The 21289-nt window shown below is 39.4% G+C and overlaps 1 protein-coding gene across 2 annotated transcripts; it reads left to right on the plus strand.

Moving 5' to 3' along the window:
• The first annotated feature begins 35 nt into the window (after window positions 1-35).
• On the plus strand, window positions 36-21130 carry NBR1 (NBR1, autophagy cargo receptor). 2 transcript variants are annotated; one of them, XM_009282941.2, is made up of 21 exons: window positions 36-212; window positions 2591-2653; window positions 3991-4009; window positions 4397-4419; window positions 5262-5480; window positions 6061-6135; window positions 7277-7494; window positions 8577-8741; window positions 9229-9435; window positions 10746-10905; window positions 11420-11707; window positions 12165-12317; window positions 12803-12878; window positions 13348-13458; window positions 13946-14134; window positions 14258-14392; window positions 16227-16575; window positions 16854-16948; window positions 17517-17595; window positions 18356-18461; window positions 18846-21130. In XM_009282941.2, exons 1-21 carry the CDS (start codon window positions 54-56, stop codon window positions 19020-19022), a joined length of 3066 nt encoding a protein of 1021 aa, XP_009281216.1. In that variant the 5' UTR covers window positions 36-53; the 3' UTR covers window positions 19023-21130. The 2 variants fall into 2 exon arrangements, with proteins under 2 accessions (XP_009281216.1, XP_009281223.1); XM_009282948.2 differs by having other exon boundaries at window positions 18849-21130.
• Window positions 21131-21289: the final 159 nt, after the last annotated feature.

The following is a 21289-nucleotide window of genomic DNA, read 5'->3' on the forward strand; positions in this document are numbered from 1 at the left end:
GACCGCCAATAGTATCGCGCGGAGGGCGCGGGGCTGGCCGCGTTCTGTCCGCCATGTTAGGATTGTCGGGCCGCCTGACAGGGCTTCGCTTGCCTCCGCAGGAGCGCGGCATGGAGCCGCAGGTGAACCTTCGCGTCACCTGCCGTGGGGAGACCCAGAGTTTCCTGGTGTCAGACTCGGCGCACACGACGTGGGCGGATGTGGAGGCCATGGTAAGCGCTGCCCGTCCCGCCTCGCCATAGGAGGCAGAGCGGAGGGCCCGCCGAGGGGCAGCGCTGCTGTAGCCGCGGTGCCGCAGCCGTGGAGAGCCGTCTCGGTGAAGCGCTGGGAGTGTAAGCGCCTCTCCGAGGCCCCAGCGTCTTCTCTCTTGGTTTCCCCCATTTCACAGGCTGTTAGAACTGGTGTTTTGTTCTGCTGCGGTCTCGGTTTTTCTTTTAGCGTTAACAGTAACTTTTACTCCTGTTTATATACTTAGAGTGGCGTGAAAAGTCTGTTTGGGATAAAGCTTCTTACGGGTCGCTTGTTTTTCTGTGTGAGCAGGTAGCCTTAGCTGTGTACTTTGCTCTTTTCCACAGTTACGGATACTTGGTTTTGGCACTGTACCCCTATAAAGTACAGTCTGTTCCTCTTATATGCCATTCTCTTACTCACTTAAGTAGACATGGTGAAGTAACACTCTTCTGTTGCTTATAGAACGTTTTCCTGAAGATTTATCTTTGCTTTCTGGGGTACTGAGTCTCTAATATATATTTTTGGTTTCTTGTTTCCTGGTGCCTTGTGTGTTAGTTTGGATATAACTGTTCTTGTTAGTGGGCCATGCACGCATAGACAGTTGCTTATGAAGGGCTGTATATCGTGCACTTGGTATATTGAATAGTTTTTGTTTGGATGTTTATTTCCAGTGCTATTTAGTGAAAATTCCAGTATTGGCCGAGGTTAAAATTGTGTAGTGAGGATTCCCTTGGTTGTGATGAAGCTGCAGTTATGTTTTGGTTTTTTTTTTAAATTCTGTAGCAACTGTTGTGGTTTTTTAGCTTACTCTCAAAGTTGCATCTTAAGAGATCTTGCCAGTATTTTATTTTCTCTCTTTCAGTTCTTTTTTTAGCTAACATATTCCAGCGTACCTTGTAGGAGGTTCTTGTATTGTGAATTACTCAAATTCAAAGTTTGAACTGCATCATCTTCACTCATTGTATTTCAGTCTTCTAGAAGAGGCGCTAGTTCGGGCTTAAAATACTTGGTGGCAAGTAGACCCTGCAGGAATGTCTGAACTAGTCAGAATCCTACTTGCATCAAAGCTGGAAGCAGATTGCTATGTAAGCATGGTGTTGCCCTTAATCTTAAGTAGTCTGAGAGTGAGGGTGTGTTTGTTCAAGGTGTGGTGTTCTATTACAATAATGTTTCTCTAATCAAGGTAGTACCACTGTGTGTCTCTGAACTATGTTGTGTAAATTACTGTTTCAAGGTGGTATCAGTTAAACTGTGTCTTTCCTATATTTTAATGTATTATTAAACATGTCTGGTGTTTATAAGGGATAACCTGATTTCTGGTTCTACCTTGAGTTTTAGGGGAACAAATTGTGGTACTAGACAATGTAGACACAGACCACAGTTTCTTCTTGACAAGCTGAGTTGGTTCTCTTGCTGCACTCCCAAAATTAATTTGGGATATATCACTGGAGGAACCTGCCTGTACCACATGCATTGCAGAATGTATGTAACTATGTCATTGTGCTCGTGCTATGTAAATCCCAGGCACCTGCTGTCTTCTAAGGCTGCTAGTGTTCTTCTATTAGGTCCAGGCTAGCAGAATGTGTCTTGGGTATAGCAGTTTTTCAGAGAGAGTTTTTGTCAAGAAAAATACAGCTTGTGTAGCTAAATGATACAAAAATGCACATGAGCCTCAAAAACTGTTATACAACATAGGCAAACAACTGCCTTCATATATGGGTCATTTAATGCTGTTTGTTCTGCCCTATTAATGCAAAATACAAAATAGCTGCTCAGCTTTATTCTCCTAATTCTGCTCTCTGTAATGGGTTTATATGTTCAGATGTACAGTGCATCAGCCAGTGAGTAGCAGAATGAGATACTTTGCTCTTTTTAGTACTTGAATTAATCCTAGTTTCTCAAAACACAAATAGTTTTTGGGGAAAAAAGGCGGCTCACCTGTCTGAGCTGTCTTCCTGGTGCTTTTTAATGTAAAAGTTAGCATTCAGTGATTGCTGGCTTTAGCCTTTGTATATTGCAGTGTTTACCATGACTGAGTTCGTTAACCCTAAACTAGTCCCCTTATAATGGAAAGGTTTTTTTTATTTATTTTGGGGTAAACATTAACTAGGGAAGGTGAAAAATGAACAAAATGAATTTTTTCTTTTCATTATAACAAGTTAGTAAAGGTTGGAGGCAAGGCACTGGGGAGAGTTGTTCAACTCCAGAAGAATGGATTTTGTAAAACTGTTTATTTCAACTGAGAAACTGAAGGGAGGGGTGGAAGGGTTAAAAGATTTTTCCCTACTAATAATCATGATTAACTGAAAACATCTGTAGTCCTGTCTCATTGTAGTTTTGTGTTCTTTCTTCCTTACAGGTTAAAGTTTCATTTGACCTGGACAACATTCAGATCAAATACATTGATGAGGATAATGATGAGGTAATAAATAACCCCCACCCTCCCAACAGGTCTATGAAAATATGACTGGTGTGAACCTTTCTGCCTCTTGATAACTTGTAGTGGGTTCTTCAGGAGTGTCTATTATGCAGATCAGAGGTGATGTTTTTGCCCCTCTAAGAAAATAGCTATTAGTCTTGTGGTTTCACTCTTAATGTAGCATACTTATTTTAAAATATTCTTTTAGAAGCTACTGCCTTTCTCTTTCTTACTCCATAGAAACAGCCAGTGGTTCTACGTGCTCTGAGGGAGGGATGCTTCTGTTGAGGGACTTTTCAATTTTTCATTTTATCAGAATAAGGTAGTTGTAACTATTTGTGTTTGCAGCCATGGTAAAGCCCTGTCTCTTCAATCTACACTCTTTCTTCTGAAAAATGTAGGTCCCCTGTCATTAACATACGTTTACTTCAGTGATCTGGTGTACGCAAATCCTCTGCTTGTTTTATGCAAATGGTATAATCTCCAAGCAGATTACTGACTCGGAAAACAAATCGGTTACTTGTAGTTGTCCTTGCTGAGTAACTTCCTGCTTGGCATAACCTTACCCTCTCATATTCTCTCTGTTTATCTAGAGATTTAGAGTAGAATATAGCTCTCAAACAGAACATAACTTTTGCAAACTCTGTTTCACTACTTGGTTTGTAGCTCTACTAAATTGCAGAGATGGGGATTTTTGGGGTTTTTTGTTGTTTTTTTTTTTTTCCCCCCTAAGGGGAAATGTCAAGATGCTTCCAGCAACATTTCAGGGGAAGATTCTCCCTGTATTTTCCAGCCTGTATCTATATAAATATATAGATGCATCTGTTAAAGATCGTTTTCAAATACTAATAGAGTAAACATTGTTCAGAATCATGCAATTCTGTAGTGATTAAATAGCTTCTTGTATTAGTAACTTCTGTGTGCAAAATTGATAAATGAGCACATGTAGAAGATGGGCTTGGCTTGTACCTAGATCAAAAGAATGGTTAAGTGTTTCATGTTGGGCATTAGAAGCAACTGGGTCCAACCTCTGTGTACTTTCATAGCGAACCCAGTGCTACTGGCACCAGCTTACTTCCAGTAGATGAGACCACAGTTGTTCTGGATGCTAGTAGGTGCCAGAGACCTTGCTTATTGTGTAAATCTAATAAAGAACATGGTCTACTCTGGAACACCACAACATTGATTAATGATTAAACATGGCAGCAATAACAAGTATCTGAAGGAGTGGTATTTTAGCAACTCTGAATAAAAGTACATTTATTCTGAAAGTGTGTTACTCTTAAGACAATCACAAAAACGTATCAGTGGCTATTACTCACTATTATTTCTCTTTGCAGGTCTCTGTGAATAGCAAAGGTGAGCTGCTATTTTACTGAAGTGAAATCAGTAAACAGACCCCAACTGTTGTTCCTGTTTTTGGAGAAGCAGTTGAGAATGCTTGCTGTTTGATTTTTTTGAATTTTATGTATGGTTGGGCATCAAATTCTTCCCAAAGGAAGGAGGTTTTGATCCATAGGGACAAATTGGAAATGACAAAATTAATGGAATATTAAGTCTCTAGGCTGTGAGAACGTGTTTGCTTGTTGTCATAGATACTTCTTCCTTCAGTAGCACTATTTTAAAAGAATTTACAGAAGGTATGGGAGACACTCCTTGATGTAAGGGTCCCTAAATACTGTGTGCTAAACTTACATCTATTGTTTGAGATAGGGAAAACTCACATTTCTTTCCCTTTTTCTTTAGAGGAATATGAAGAAGCTCTGAAGGTAAATGCTCTCTTTGACTTTTTTCAATATATTCATCCTTCTCCAATTAAAATTGGTGTAGCTGAGAAAAAAATAGCATTACCTGGCCCATGGAAATCACAATAGCTCAGGTCTCTAGCTTTGGATGCTAGCTTGAATGTTTTGCTACAATTTTTTTTTTCCATCCAGGCTAATCTTGATTTGTATAAATTAGTTGAATAGGCAGTTGTGATTCAGGGCCCTGAGCAGCCAATTCATTGGTTAAATGGCTGGCTTTCTCAAACACTAATCCCATGTTTGGAGATACTGGGCTCTAATGGGGTCCCTTTAAAAATCTTGCTACATAGACTCTAATGTTGTACTCTGGCAATAAAACTTTAATTGGTATCAATGCTTAGTTACTTTATAAGCAGTTAATTTTACTTAGACAAAATAAGAACTGCATTCCTTTAAATTTCAGTTGTGCAGTACTAATGCTTTCAAGAACTTTTTGCTCATGCTCTGAATTTCAAATCTGATAATTTGAAAATAATCATAAATTAAAATTTACTGTAAATTCCTGGACGGAATCTGTATTGTTTACTGGCTCATATGAACAGCTTTATTGTAGATTGAAAAATTCCTGCAGAATATCTGCATAATTAACCTTTTGCTTATAATAAACTTTTTAATTTGGTAACCTTTAAGAAAGGCAGAATAGACTATCAGCTGACTGTACCTTGGCATTTCACTCAGTTTTTCTTTTTGTGTGTGTTAGTCTTTCCCCAACCTCTCCAGTGTAGTGTAGTGCTGTATTTTTACAGGATTTTGTATGTTGGCTGTAAGTGGAGTGACTATGGTATATGTATGTACTGTTTATTTAGATTGCAGTTAAACAACGAAATCAACTTCAGATGAATGTGTATGAAGAAAACTCTTCTCTGAAAGAAACTTCATATTCTTGTTCTTTGCAACTACATGAAAAAACTGTGACAGAAAAGTTGGCACCTCTTAAAGATGAGAAGAAAGTTCTTTTGCAGTATTCCATGCCAGCTCGGGGGTTAGAGGAAGTCTTAAAAAATGAAAAGGAGCTGACAATTCAGGTAGGATGCAGAGCTGGATTATATATTCATTAAAACAAAGAATTCATAAGTGTAATTCACTTTATAGACTGATAGTCATCTTTATCCATACATAAAAACTCGTGAGTTCAGAAGTTGCAGCTGGTCCTTTGGTTTGCAGCTACCTGCACCCATTGAAGCTCGCAAAATTGTTTGAATGTCTTCAAGAGGATATTTTGATGCTGCATTTAGAAATACAGATTCTTTCATGTTGACCATTCTTAAGTATTTTGATAAACAAAGCAATTGGTCTCCTGAAGCCCTGATTGCCATCTAGTAACTTCTGGTTGACTTAATTTCTTTGGCTTTGATGTGTAATTACACTCAAATGCTAACAAGGCAGAAATCTCTCAGGAAAATGTCAGTGGCTTCTTTGTGTTGCTTTTCCACTCTTTTCCAAAGAACTTGAAATCTTTTTTTTGTAAAGACACTTGAGGGGAGAGCTATTTGAAGGTGGTTAACTTGCTGTATTGAGTGTTTTTTGCAGCTTTGCATACTTAAGGTTTGTGACTTATTTCTGTGGTGTGTTTTTTGTTTGTTTTGTTTATTTGTTTTTCCCCAGCAAAAGTTAAATCACACTAGAACAGGAAGAGCAAATGAAAATCCTCCAGGATGGTTTACTAGCTACTTGGAAACAGTAAGTGTGTTTTCTTCTGAATTTAGTATACTTAAAGGCATATGTAAGAGGCTGTGGGTGGAAAAGATACCTGTGATGCCTAACTCTATACATCTGATCACACTTGCTCTCAGTACTTGTGACCAGGATCTTAAAGGGCATTTAGGTGTCTAATCACTTTGCTTTGGTAGTGATAAATGGAAACTAGATGTCTAACTATGACTGTACAGTGTAGGTGTTACCTTTAAAAAAAAAAAGTTTGATACATGCCACTTCTTGTCGGAAGTGGATTGTTTGGTTTATGCACTTGATTGGTTTGAGTGTAGTTTTAAGTAGCTCCCATGCTAGAATCCTTGTTGCACTCCAGATAGTCATAGGAACTTCAGGGCACTCATGATGAGAGAGAGCATGAAATACGGTGTTGCTGTTGGAGACTCTTGTTTGACCAGTTTCAGTAGGGTAATACTTAGGGTTTCCTGAGATTTGAAGTATAGTGTTTGATGACCTTGCTTTTCTTGATTGTTCAGTTTAAGAAAATACTTCCAGGAGGCCAATGAGTATAACCTATAGATTAATAAGATGTGGGTGCTAACTTGTTTTGAACAGCTAATAAACATCACTGAGAAGCAGTTAGATACAAATGCTGAGAATTAGCTAGTGAGTTCTTTAAAAGGTACAGCGGTACAATAGTATATGGATTTATCTTTAAGCTTTTTTTTCTAGCATCTCCCTTCCTTTGCCACCTCTTTCTACAAACTAAAAAAAGGGGAACTTAATGGTTGTATTTAAAACATCCGTGGTGGACAAAATCAGGACTTAATGATAGAGACTCCAGAGGGGTTTGTTGGGAGTTTTGTTAATCGTCTCGGAGATTAGTTTCCTTCCCTTCATGTAAGGTTATGTTTACAATACTAAGGTTCTTCCATGAATATATGATTTTTAATTTGCCTTGTTAAAACCTATGGGCTGGTATTTCCTAAAATACAGATCCTCTTTGAGGAATGTGATACTTGTTTAATTTCATCTGGAATGTGCTGGGGGATGGGAAGTGGATTCTGAGCTGCTTTATGATTTATGGATTGGGAGACTTGCGATAATGTAATCCAACTTTTGAAGCTGCATAGGTAGGTCTCATCCATGACTGCTTCAATTTTTTTTCCAGTTCAGGGAACAAGTAGTTAAGGAAACTGTTGAGAAACTGGAACAGAAGCTGTATGAGAAGCTTGTTCATCACAACCAGCCTCCAGATTTTTCTGAGAGCTTTATTACAGCAGCACCTCCAACTTCAGAGAGCCAATCAGGGAATGGCAACCAGTGTGACTGGCTGATCTCCTGCTGCAACTGCCAGGCCCGAATTGTTGGAGTTCGCTACCAGTGCAGGTAGGTTTCCCACACTCCCATCATATTCTAACATGTAAGGCATGTGAATGAGTCTGAGAAACTATCTTGGTGTTGTAGACTTCTAGATTTCTAATCTGCAGCATGCTGTACATTTCAGAACCTCTAGTATGTGTCTCACAAACAGCTTATATTCTCTGCTGTGGTGACTAGACCTTATCTGCGTAAGAGCAAGATTAATACTATTTTGAGAAAACGTGATTGTTAAAACAAAGTGAGAGAACTTTATAACTCTTGCTATATTCTCAAACACTCTTTACCTTTTTTACATATAACATGCAGTAATTGTAAAGGAGAATGTTTCGTTCAGTTAACTAAACAAAAAAGCAAAACTTACAACCACCACTTTGTAATAGTCCTTTATTTAGTTCTGACAGTCAATGAGACTAAAGCATGTCGTGGGTTTTTTTAAATGATCTCACTGTTGTCAGTTTAATAATGTGAAATAGGTTTTCATGAGTGTCTTAAGTGAGGTGTCAAAAATGAGGCTTTTATTTGAATGAGGCAATTGCTGTAAAGGTGAGTATTTTAGGACTAGGCAGCAGCAGTGAATGGAATGCTAACAGGGGTTTTTCTTTGGATGTTTATTTTTCTTGCTGGCAGGAGTTGACAGTCTGTTTTTTACCAGTCCTGTTCCTGCAGGAGCAATCTGCTTTGCATCCCTGAATATTCAGTTGACTTATCCTCTGTATTTTCATAAGTATGAGGCTGTTTCTGGCATTGGATTTCAGTATAATATTTTATCCTTTATAGCAATAATTGTTAGTCACTTATGCTAAAGGAAGCATCAGGTTTTTTCTATGTGTATTTAAGAAGGAAGTGAGAACTGTGTTGCAGTTTTGCCAAGAAGAGAGATACTGATCTAGATATTCCAGATGGCTCCAAATATTGATGTATAAGTGAGAAAACCAGCTTCTGTTTCACTCAGGCACTGTTTAGAATGGTAATATGATACAGAGTTGTTTCCCTGCAGAAATGTAAGGATTAATTATCCTTCAGTGTCTTTCTAGTGCATTAATTCTTTGTCTGCCTCTTGATAACCTTCTGCCTTTTCTGCTTTGCAGCCTTTGTCCAGCCTACAATATCTGTGAACAGTGTGAAGCAGGAACATATGCACATGATCCTAATCATGTCTTGCTAAAGCTGCGAAGACCAGTACTATGTATTGCTGAGAATTACAGCCTTGCAGAGTTTTCACCTTGCCTGCCTGCTACTCTGGAGCAAGTTAGGTAAATGGTGGCACTTGTCAGTTCCTGACAAGATTTTCCTGATAGCAAAGTGGAGACACCTGTATTGGGGTTGATGTTCAGCTTTTATTTTAGATTTAGAGATAACAAGAAATGAAAATGGTACTCAAACTTTATTGAGTAACTAAAAATAGCTTATATATAAATGGCCTAAGACACGAATCTTACAGCATTTTTAATAACAAAGTAGAAAAGACAGAATTTTGTGTCATAGGTGGGTAGCAAACTTTGAGAGCTTGCTTTTTTTTGAGCATACTCTAATCTGCCTTTAAGTTTGCTCTTTCACTGAGGCCATTCAAAATATCTTCACAAGCAGCTGTGGAGACGTTCTTTTAAAATCATCTGGTATCCAGTCTAGAAGCATGAGACACTTCCTGAAGTGTTCCCTTTGAGACTAAGACTGTGTTGGCTAAAGCTAAATCCTAATCAATTTAATGTATTGTAACAAGGTGGTTTATTCTCTCTGCAGGCTCCAGAAACAGATGGACAAAAGATTTCTGAAGGCAGAAAAGCAAAGATTACGAGCAGAGAAGAAACAGCGAAAGGCAGAGGTCCGAGAGCTCAAAAAGCAGCTAAAATTGCACAGGAAAATTCATCTATGGAACTCTGTCCATGTATTGGAAACTAGTGGCTCACCTACTCTGAAATCTGAGAGTCTCCAACCTAATACCTTCCTGTAAGAGATGTTGTTAGCTGAGCATTTCTTAGTTGTGCTGTCTGTCCTTTCGTGATGAGACCAAGTTAAAGTAACAGGAGGAAGGTTATGAAATTGCTTGTTTAAAGTGTCATTTGTCATTGGACCCTGTGAGAATTTTGTCTAAATGGAATTTGCAAGGTGGAGTGTTTTTATAGTTTTTACTTGGGAGGAAAGTAGGAGAAGAAAAAAAGCAACTCATGGTTATTACCAGAAACTTACAGGTTTATACAGATTTAGGAGGAAGGCGAATGCGTAGGATTACTTATATATGCATGCATGCGCATACAGCGTAAATTAACATTACTGCCAGTTTTAAAAAAGTCTGTATCTTCCTGCTATATTGCCTCTGCATAAAGTCAAGTATGTTCTGTGTGCTTATGTTCAGTGCTCTCTCTTCTTTTTTCCTTTTTCATGTGATACTAGGCTGAGGCTCATTAGACAGCAGCCTTTGCAGGCAGCCACTTTGCCTTTTCTGTTCACTTTGGTTTTATGAATGTACAGGTGTAAAACTTGTATAGTTCTAGTTTCTTTAATTCATCCCTTCCATTTAGGGCATTTAAAAGTCAAATTAACATTAACCAGTTACTTACATTTGTAGGGAGCTTGAAATAGCTATCTTTGTTTCCTTTTTGCTGAACAGGCATATTACAGGAACAAAACCAATGCTAATTTAGGTCCAAATTAATTTTTTTTAGATCTTTTAAAGTTGGCGTGCATATGAGCTGCTTCACCAGTCCCCTCTCAGTGCGCCCAAATTAACAGTAAAGCTTTGGATTAAATCTATTTTTGAGCCCCTTTCAGGAGAAAACTGTAGTATCTTGCTGAAAAATGTTGCTTATAAGGCCAAATAAGGGACGCTAGCGCTTAGACTATAGCACCATCTTTTTGATTCAACATCATAAAGATAATTACTTCATTCTCTAACAGAATAGCATAACCCGAAGTGCTGTCAGACTAAATCAAATCAAGTGAAGAACAGTGAACTTTCCTCTGTTAAACATGAGTTCTGTAATTATAATAATATTCTTCCAAATAAGAAAATCTTGGTTTGATGTGTTTCTCTTTACCTTAAGCAAAGGAAAGCAAACTGCTATGTGGTGTTTAGACTTCAAGATGAAAACAGTAGCTAAAATGTTAGAATTTTGAAACACTTGTAGAGATAAAAGAAGAAAACAAACTAAATGGCCTCCATTTTTGGCCAGTGAAATAGCAGCTGAACGACTTCCTCAGTTTTGGTGGTTTTTTGGTGTATTTTTTTGTTTGTTTGTTTCTTCCCCCCCCAATCCCAGGAGTCCTAGTCAACCCTTCCAAGCAATTGTCCCAACACTAAGTGCAGTATTTGTGGATGAGAATTTGCCAGATGGGACTCACTTGCAACCAGGAACAAAGTTTATCAAACACTGGCGAATGAAAAATACTGGCAATGTGGAATGGAGCTCAGACACAAAGGTATCTTTCCTTTGCTATTACTTTTACACACTAAAATAGTTCTGGAAGATAATATTTGTATGCATTAAGAATCTGAATTCTTTGTCAGAACCCATTTAGGATTTCATTTGGCCTGTTAATTCACAAGCCGGGAATTCTGGGGCAATAAGCTGTCTAGGTATTCTTTACAACTGCAGACTATAGGAGGAAAGCAATCAAGATTAACATCACTGAACATGTCTTCCAGTGCTGTTATAATGTTACAGTTCGACCTTGTTTACAACAGGCGTGTTGCTTTTATGACTCAAAAAGCTTTTCTTCTGTAAGTGACCGAGTTCATGTTTAAAGATGGGGGTATCTTCTTACTTTGTGGTGATAGTGACTAATGTGAGAATGTTTACTAGCAGCCTGTCTTCTTCATGCCTAGTATCTACAAGGCCTTTCAGCGGTGGAACTTTAAGTGCTCCTTACTGCCCACAGTTTGCAGAGAAGCTTGTGAAGTTAACTTTTTTGCTTTTTCTGTTGTATATTTCAGCTGAAACTTATGTGGGGAAATCTGACCTTGGCATCTTCTGAAAAAAAAGATGTGCTAGTGCCATCCCTTCCATCAGGACAAGTAGGAACTGTTTCGGTTGAGTTTGTAGCTCCTAATATAGAAGGAACTTACACCTCTCACTGGAGGCTGTCACACAGAGGGGAACAGTTTGGACCCAGGATCTGGTGCAGTATTGTTGTGGATCCCTCCCCAGCTACTGACTATTTAGAAAGCAATTGGAAGGATTCTGACTCCTGTCAGAAGGATAAAGCTTCCAGCACCAAACAGGCAAGTAACTCACACGGTATTTGGGGCAGTTCTGAATTGCCTAGCAGAAGGAGCAATGAATATTGTTTGGTGTAATGGTGTAGTGTCCCTAACTATATTGATTTCCAGGGGATTCTTTTAGTTGTTTGCTTCTAATTTTTATTTTTAATAGAAAAGAAACACAACTTTTATTGCATTTCTAAGTTCTAAAATGGTCATTCTTTTTGACAGGCACGGGATTAGTTATTGGGCTGTAGCAGCTATTTCTCTAGTTCTTTGATTAAACTGAAACGCTGCAGGATTTCTCTTTATGTTACATCTTGTCCTTTTGGCTCTAAAATGAGTTGAATTATATCTCTTCAAGTTACTTGTGTTCTTATAAACAATATTCAGGCTTTACATTTCATGTAATTGTTTTATTTGATGCCTGCCCTAAGGGGCTTCTGGGATGTGGTGGGTTTTTTTTTTGCTTTTGCAGGATGCTTCCTTAAAGACAGAAGCAGGTGCTCAACTGATGGGTGAAATCATGGAGCAGGCCGAAATACCTCTGCCAACTATTCCGTTAAAGATCAAAAATTTGCCAAGTGAGAGAGAATTTTATATCCCATCTGTTGATCTCCTCACTGCACAGGTAAAGTGCTAAAATTCAGGTTGAGATAAAAAAAACCACTTTGGGTTTGATATCTAGGTACATAGACATCCATAAGAATAAAAAGCTTCTGAGCTCTAAAATAGCCACTGTATTTTCAGGAAGAGTATATTGCATTTTATATAGCTGAACTGTGTTCTTGAATTAGTGTCGGGGACTGTCACTATATGGAAGGTACGTGCAGGACAGACTAAGATTCTCAATAAAGAGTCACGGGGTTGGGTCTTTCTGTGGCTCTTAACAAGGGAGTACTTAGCTTTGCCTCTTGCTGCCGTAATTTGTGTACCGTATTCTATGACATGGATGTAAGTTATGGGAAAACTGCCCTCTGTCTGAGATCATGCTGAGTAACTAACAAAGTGGAGTAGACTTATTTGTAAGTTAATGGGATCTGATGATGGGAAGTATAGCATAAGATTCCGTTTCAGGGTTTGCTGATGAAAACTGTGTGGTGTTTCTTGCCGTAGGATTTACTGTCGTTTGAGCTGTTGGACATAAATATTGTGCAGGAATTGGAGCGAGTGCCACACAATACTCCTGTTGGTAAGGTTCTTCTCATATTCTGTGTGCTGTCTCTAGCATTCTGAGTTAACTATTTACCCAATGAAAAGCTGAACTTGTGCAAAAGGCTTATTTGTTCTTCAGGCTAGAGTGTCTTCCCAGCTCTCCTGTCTCTTCATTTTAATTCTTACTGCAGTCTTAGAGGAGATATTTGATAGTGCTTTGTATCCTTTGTATTTTTCAGTCTTGGCTTCTTTTCAGCTTCACATCCCCAAGACCATAAGATTCCAGACATTGAAGAAGGCTGCCATTTTCTTTGCTCAACCAGTGCCAGTGTAATGCAAAGCTAGTTCTTCTTCTAATTTCACCAAATTATCTTGTAAGATAACTGGGTTTCTTCAGTCTTGGAAGAATATCCCTTAAAGGATAACTTCTTAAGAGGTTGCCTTCTGGAGGAAGGAAAGTTCCTACTCCTTTAGTGCCAATTATCTTTGCTACCTTTGTTTTTCAGACATGACTCCATGCATGTCCCCTTTGCCACATGATAGCCCCTTGCTGGAGAAACCTGGCTTAGGTCAGATAGAGGAGGAGAATGAGGGGAGTGGATTTAAACCAGTGCCTGGTAAGTAGTAGTCATGGGGAGCTTGGGGGTGAGGGGAGGAGCATATTGTCACTTCTGTGCGGTCAGTAGTCTTGATATCTAAAAAGAATTCTAACTCCTGTCTTTCCCTTCTGTGTAAAAACAAACAGTTGTTTGGCTCATAAACCTGTAGGCTGATGCTACTCTCTGATTGTAGAGGTTGGAGCATAATACATGTAGAATTCAGAAATACAAATGCTTCTCTTGAATTGTCCGACTACTAAAATTGGGAGAACTAACAATTTGCCCTTTATAGATGAGATCATACTCAAACACTCCAGGTGTGGCCCCCATACTTCTCAATCACTTTCACATTCAACTTGAACTGAATTCCAAAATCTTTCAATTCTTAACAACAACTCTGTGTGTTAATTCTTTTTATTAGCCTTGGCTAGCCTAAAAAATTCTTCTTACACTTACATTTCCTTGTGGTGGTGTTAAAATAATATGTTATGTTTCCCTTTCAAAGGAATGGCGGAAGCCTGCTTTCCTGCAGATACTTGTATAGTGAAAGTGAAAGCTGAACATCCATTGAACCAGGAGGAAGGGGAAGAAGATATGAGTGGGACTCAGTTTGTCTGTGAAACTGTAATTCGCTCTCTAACCCTGGATGCTGCACCTGACCATAAGCCCCCACAAAAAAAGAAAATCCTCCAGAGTAAGTACTGTCTTTAGCTGGCTTCTGTGGCTTTACTTTTTTGCAGTCGGACATTGGCCACAAATTGCCCTGCACTGCAGGTGGTGATATCACTTTAATTGTTTTTCCTGATGATTTTATTAGATTCTTTACAAACATCACAAGACACCTTCAGTTGCAATGTGATAAATGAAGAATCTCCTAGGATAAAAACTAATTCCACTTCTAAAAAGGAAGCAAAGATTCATCAGTCAGAGGCAATGACAGAAAATGACTGTGGTAAGTAAAATAGGTTTGAATTTAAGATAAAGCTGTAATAAGGACTACAAAAAAAATCAGGTGTAAAAAGATCTGACACTGTTCCAGGAAATTGATCTTTGTTAGATCCAGAGAATCATTATTACATCAGAAAATTGGTGTCAGTACTCTGAACAAGCAGCTAGTTTAACAGCTGCTTAAAAAAAAAAGTGAGATTGAGACATAAAGGTTCCAGTGGGGTATTCAAATAAGCACTCGTATGTTAAGCATGGCTGGTGCTTCAAGCTACATGTACAAAATATGGAAGTCAGTGCTTTGAACTTTCTGATGCATGTAATTTAGGAGCTGAAAACTACTGTTTAAGTTCTCAGTGTAGCTCTTATTCCTGTTTTTATTATAAGCATTAATATCAGCAGTATATCTGCATAGGCTTACGTGGTGGGTTGACCCTGGCTGGATGCCAGGTGCCCACCAAAGCTGCTCTATCACTCCCCTGCTTAGCTGGACAGGGGAGAGAAAATGTAACGAAAGGCTCATTGGTTAAGATAAGGACAGGGAGAGATCATTCACCAATTACTGTCACGGGCAAAACAGACTCGACTTGGGGAAATTAGTTTAATTTATTGCCAATCAAATCAGAGTAGGGTAATGAGAAATAAAAACTAAATCTTAAAACACCTTCTTCCTGGGTTCAGCTTCACTCCTGATTTTCTGTACCTCCTCCCCCCAGCAGCGCAGGGGGATGGGGGTTGTGGTCAGGTCATCACACGTTGTCTCTGCCACTTCATACTTCATAGGGGCCCAGAGGCTGCAGTTCTTCACAAACTACTCCAGCGTGGGTCCCCCACGGGGTCACAGTGCAAACCTGCCAGCAAACCTGCTCCAGTGTGGATTCCTCTTTCCAGAGGTCCACAGGTCCTACCAGGAGCCTGCTTCAGCGCAGGCTCTCCACAGGGCTGCAGCCTCCTTCAGGCATCTGCCTGCTCTGGCATGGGGTCCTCCACGAGCTGCAGGTGGATATCTGCGCCTCCGTGGGCTGCAGGGGTACATCCTGCCTCACCATGGTCTTCACCATGGGCTGCAGGGAAATCTCTGCTCTGGTGCCTGGAGCACCTCCTCCCCCTCCTTCACTGATCTTGGTGTCTGCATAGCTGTTTCTCTCGCATATTCTCACTTCTCTCACATATTCTCGCTCCTCTCTCCTAGTTGCAATTGCTGTTGTGCAGCAACTTTTTCCCCTTCTTAAATATGTTATCACGGAGGCGTTACTGCCATCACTGATTGGCTTGGCCTTGGCCAGTGGTGGGGCTTGGAGGCGGCTGGCACTGCACTGGAGCACCTCCTCCCCCTCCTTCACTGATCTTGGTGTCTGCATAGCTGTTTCTCTCACATATTCTCACTTCTCTCGCATATTCTCGCTCCTCTCTCCTAGTTGCAATTGCTGTTGTGCAGCAACTTTTTCCCCTTCTTAAATATGTTATCACGGAGGCGTTACTGCCATCACTGATTGGCTTGGCCTTGGCCAGTGGTGGGGTCTGTCTTGGAGGCGGCTGGCACTGGCTCTGTTGGACATGGGGGAAGCTTCTGGCATCTTCTCACGGAAGCCACCCCTGTAGCCCCCCTGCTACCAAAACCTTGCTATGCAAACCCAGTACAGCTTAACAGTAAGATCTATTACTCTTTCATGTTGCACCCCTACCCTCCCTCCAGTAGACAAAATTATACCATTAATATCAGCAGCAAAGGTTTACAGTTGTTTCTGAATACTTGCCTTTTATATCTGGGACAATACTGTCTTTGCTGTTATCCATACAAAACGGACAATTGTTTATACTTCACTTTTTTTTCCTGTTAGGGGACCTTCCACTGTCTGATGAGAGAGCAAGCCCCTGTAGTGATACCGGCAATTCTGATGAAGAAGATGATGTTCAAAGTCAAGGCTCCTCTGCTTCATCAGAGGATTATATCATTATTCTCCCCGAGTGCTTTGACACCAGTCGTCCTTTAGGGGAGTCTATGTATAGTTCTGCTCTTTCTCAGCCCAGTTTGGAAAAGACAGGAGAACCTGAAACAGGAGCAGAGAGTCCAGAAGGGGGCAGCCAGCCACAGATCCACAGTGTCAGTGATATTTTGACAACTTCACAAACGCTGGCTGTAGTACCACTAACCCCAGAGATTGCGGACACCTTACCCCAGACACAAAGGTATGCTTCTTAGACAAGAACAACATGGTTATGTTAGTGTTGCTGGGTGTTGTGCTGAAGTTCAGCATCCAAACAGAAATTGTTGCAACAAAAGTTTTGTCTCATACTGGAGTGAACATCCTAAATCCTGCAACTTTTTATAAGGCCTGTACTCGCTGATTAGGTGAGTGTGAGAGAGGGAAAGAAGGGAGCATGTGAAGCTTCTTTTTTTTGTCTGTTGATCCTGACTTACTTACATGTAGAATGAAAGCAGTAATTTTTTTGCCTTACGTTCTCAGGAATCTTGCATCTCTTCAGAATCATATCTTCCAAGAACCAAACATATCTGCTTCAGAGAATCTCTCTTCCACTTCTCATAATCAAATAAGAGAAGGTATTGACAGTACTTAATGAAGGGTGCATCCACAGTTGTTATCGCCTATTCCTTATGCCTAGTACTGCATTTGGTGTCTTGGTAGATTCTGCTCTCCTCAAGAATAACAAGTAATGATTGTTTTTTCTCTGGGTGTTGAAATTTTACTATGTAGAAGATTTGAATAAAGGAATAATTAGTTTTGTGGATCAGCTAAGAGCATCTATTAATTAGAAATGGTAGGAGGGTACTCAGAAGTATTTGTAGACGTCTGAAAAATTACCTTGCTCTGGAATTAATGAGCTATGTATTTAAGCTGTTGTTACAGTTACTGGGAGCTCAGACAGCAGTTCATGTCATGTTTAAAGTAAACACCCACTGACTAATCAGCCAAATGACTTCTGAGATTCTTTTGATTGTCTTGACTGTAGTGAGAATCCTGTATACCTAGTTTGTGTCTGGATAACTAAACTTGAAAGTATTAGTTTTGGACTGAATCCCACTCCGTTCCCTCTATGCACATGCTGCATGTCTTCAGCTTCTCATTAACTGGACATGTTGATATGATACTTTTTTCTTCCTGTTCCAGAACCCAGTGGTGAAGACAGTCATGGACCAGGATCTTCTGGATTTCTAACTAGTAAACAGAAGTGCTCAGAATACCCAAGGTAATGAAGCTGAAGCTGTGACTTCCCAGATACTGTTTTAAACTAAGAACTGCTAAATTAGGCACCTAGGAAAAAGCACAGGCTTACAGATTTCCTGTAGTCAGTATTTTGGTAGAAAGGCCTCCCTTCTTAAAGGAAACATATGCTGAATTATATAACGCTGTATTTTCATAAGATCTCAGTTTCTACTTAGACACAAATATGAAGGATGCAGAATTGGCAAGCAAAAGTGTATGAAGAGCTCAAGCCGAATCCTAAAATTCTGTGGGTGTTTTTTCCTGGAAAATCTCAAGATTTTTAAAATAGGGATTTTGTAAGTTAGCTACAAAGTTAAGCACCTTAAGATACTGAGACTGGAGGAATAAGACAAAACATTGGGCAGAATATTAAGTGACTTAAGAATTGATGGAAAACAAATGGAAGTTACTCTGGCCTGAATGGCTGTATCACAGTGCCCGGCTTTCGTGTATAGATGTACTCTTCTGGGTGAGATTACTTAATTCTTTACAAACGGCCATGTTATGGAAAGCAACCTAATATGCTTTAGCATAAAACCACAATTAAATAGAAGATACCAAGAAAGAAGGAATGAGCTTCCTGGATAGCTCAAGTCCCAAACAGCAATGATTCCTTTGGATCATAGGTTCTCTCCAACAAGAACTAAATCTCAGATGGCACATCAACAGGGAGAGACTTGCATTTCATGTGTAACAGACACTTGGCTGTACTGATCCTAAAGTAGTATCTGACTTCTCTGCAGATACCCTCAAGGAGGCAGTATTGCAGGAGAACTAGTTAAAGGAGCTTTGTCAGTTGCTGCTTCTGCCTACAAAGCATTATTTGCTGGACCACTCACTATAGAACAGGTAAATGTCTTTCCTGTATGCTATGTGAGTTGCATAGAATGTCAACCTTAAAATTATAGGTCTATGTTTTATAAATGTATCAATATTCTGTATAGGACTTCATGCAACAGTAAAACATTAAGCTTGATGGTGTCCCTTTGAAGTATGCTGCTCCACCAGCAGATAGGGAAATCCATACCATGGGGATAGAAGCATGTCTCTTACAGCGTCATGTAAGAGTGGTAATTCACCTTTGTGAGTGAAGAGTGAAAGTCAATATAAACAGCTTAATTGTAGACAAAAGGTCCTCTGTGCCTTAATTATATTCCAGTATAACGCAGGACCACTGCTTCAAATGGCAAAAATTATCTTTTTATAGCTTATCTTACAATCTTTTGTTTTCAGCAGCCTGCAGCTACAGAAGAGCACACTGCCACTCTTCTATCCAGTCTGTGTGAGATGGGATTCTGTGACAGGCAGTTAAACCTGCGGCTGCTGAAGAAACACAACAATAATATGGTTCAAGTGGTAACTGAATTGCTTCAGATCAGTAACAGTGACTGGTACAGCAGTAGATGCTGAACCTTCATGGTGGAGGGAGGAATCGTTTTCATTGCATAAACTGTCATTAAACACTGCAACAGTAGCAGGTGACTCCTCACCTGCTTTCTCTTTGGAGGTGTGACTAAAACTTTGGCTTTCTTCTGAGCTTTCGACTTTTTTTGTCATGGAAATGTCAAACAGTGCTTGTCACAGCATCTTATGAATTGGAGACCAGAATTTCAACTGTTACTTGGACCTCATAGTTAAATGAGTAATCTTAAAGTCTCTAATTTCATACTGAATCCTTTTATCAGGGAATCCTGTAGCATTACTTTAACCTTCCACCCAGATGAGAACTTCCCCTTTTATTGTGTGTAAGATTTTTCTTTTTTAGGCAGCTGGAAACTTGTTTTGTTGACTTTTAACAAGCTTTGGAATAGGAACCAATGTAAAATGCTGCTGTAAAATGTAGTCTTGCCTAATTTACAAGAGATGCCCACACCTAGCAAGTTGTTTCTTCTGATATGATTTAGTGATTGATTTGTCCAGTGCATGATAGTAATGTAACAGACTTTAAACCTTACAAATGATTCTTAGAAGAAAAAGATTACTCATACACAAAAGCCATCTTGAACCAGCAAACAACTTTTGAAAAGTTTGAAGGTGTAACCACTGTTAAACTGAATACCAGGAAAGTCATTGCTTCTTGTAGCAGAATGAAGCAGGAGAGTGAATTTACCAGCAGCAGTTGAACCATCTCTAGTAATGACAGCATAAAACATATCCCTAACAGCCTACATAAAATACTTTGTTAAAAATGGAGTGTAAGGGTGGGAAAGGTCTTTCTAAGAATCTTTATAGGCTCTTTGTAAAAGTGATAAAAAATTGACCACTATCTCTTTTCAGTACAGTGCAAACTTCTTATTCTGTTAATACCACATAGAAGAATTGAAGAATGTGTAGAAACCTAGGCCTGAATTGGAGTACAAATTCTGGTAGAGTTTAGGAACGGGAAGAGTGCTTGAGGTAGGGATTGTGTGACTTACATTATAGTTTGAAAAATGCATTAACTTAAGCAGTTTTAAGTGTACAGTCTCCTGTGATGGTTCTGGCTGCTCCCATGTTTCCATAGACACATCTGTAGGATTCACTTTTCTCACAAGATTTTGCTTTAGATGCCCATATTTAATTTGGAACTCTAAGAATTCCCTTCTAAATGTGCTGAGAGAGATTTGATTCTGAAGAATCACGAGAAACGAGCAACATACACTGCTGTGCAGTGGTGTATCCATAGGTAACTTTTCAGAGTCCAGTCCTCTGAAGGTGACAGCAGTGTTGGCTATATTCTTACTTTTAAGCAAACTTTTTTCCTTGCTGCAGTAAGAGACCATCGATCCTAAAATATTTTATTACTGCTGCTTCGAACTAAGGTGTTCCTGTTTTGTCACAACATAGCTGAAGCAGTACCAGTATTGTGACTGACCAGGTGATCAGTAGTAGTAACTTTTTTAAAAGACGTAATACCCTTACGGATAAGATACCATTAAAATAATTGAAGAAAAAAAAATGTATCATACCATTTTTGTTTTAAACCTATTTTTATAGATTGTGGAAGATATACTCTTAAATGTTTATTTTGAAATACGGTAGAACTATTTTGCAGTGTTTTCCCATCTCTCTGTACACCAATACAACTGTCTGCTGTGGACCAGATAAAGATCTTTCTGTAACTTAGAACTACTGTGTTTTTCCCACCCTAACTTACGCGTACTGTTTTGAGTACCTTTGGGCTTATGCCTACTCAAGGAGGAGGAAAGGACATGGATAAGGTGTGATAGCTGGTGAAATTTCTAAGCGTAGCATGGTTGTCTGCTTTGATCTGGAATGCCCAGCAGGACACATGTTCTTTCTGTGTTTACCTTCATACTTGGAATGTTAATGTGTTCTATATTTAACAAAACACTAAAATGTTTGAGGAGGAACACTTCATTGCAGATTGAAATGTGAAGTGTGAAATGCTGGTTTCTTTAAGTTACTTTTTACTAGGGCTTAGATAATGTATGCTCAGGCTTAAGCTATATTTCTGTTGGCTTTGTATATTTTGTTAATGGATGCACGGTATAATTTATAATATATTCTATAGTGCAGATATGACCTCTGTATCTTATTTAGGGTGAGCACTTTCAAGTCAGCTGCGACTGGGGGGGAGGAGGGGGAGCAGCGCCTTTTCCTCCGTCATTACAATAAAACTCTCTCTCCCTCCGGCTCTCCCTCGGGCTCTTTACAAGCGGCAGGGCCGGCAGGAG

This window comes from Aptenodytes forsteri, unplaced genomic scaffold, assembly GCF_000699145.1.
Source record: "Aptenodytes forsteri isolate BGI_AS27 unplaced genomic scaffold, ASM69914v1 Scaffold492, whole genome shotgun sequence".
Lineage (NCBI taxonomy): Eukaryota > Metazoa > Chordata > Aves > Sphenisciformes > Spheniscidae > Aptenodytes > Aptenodytes forsteri.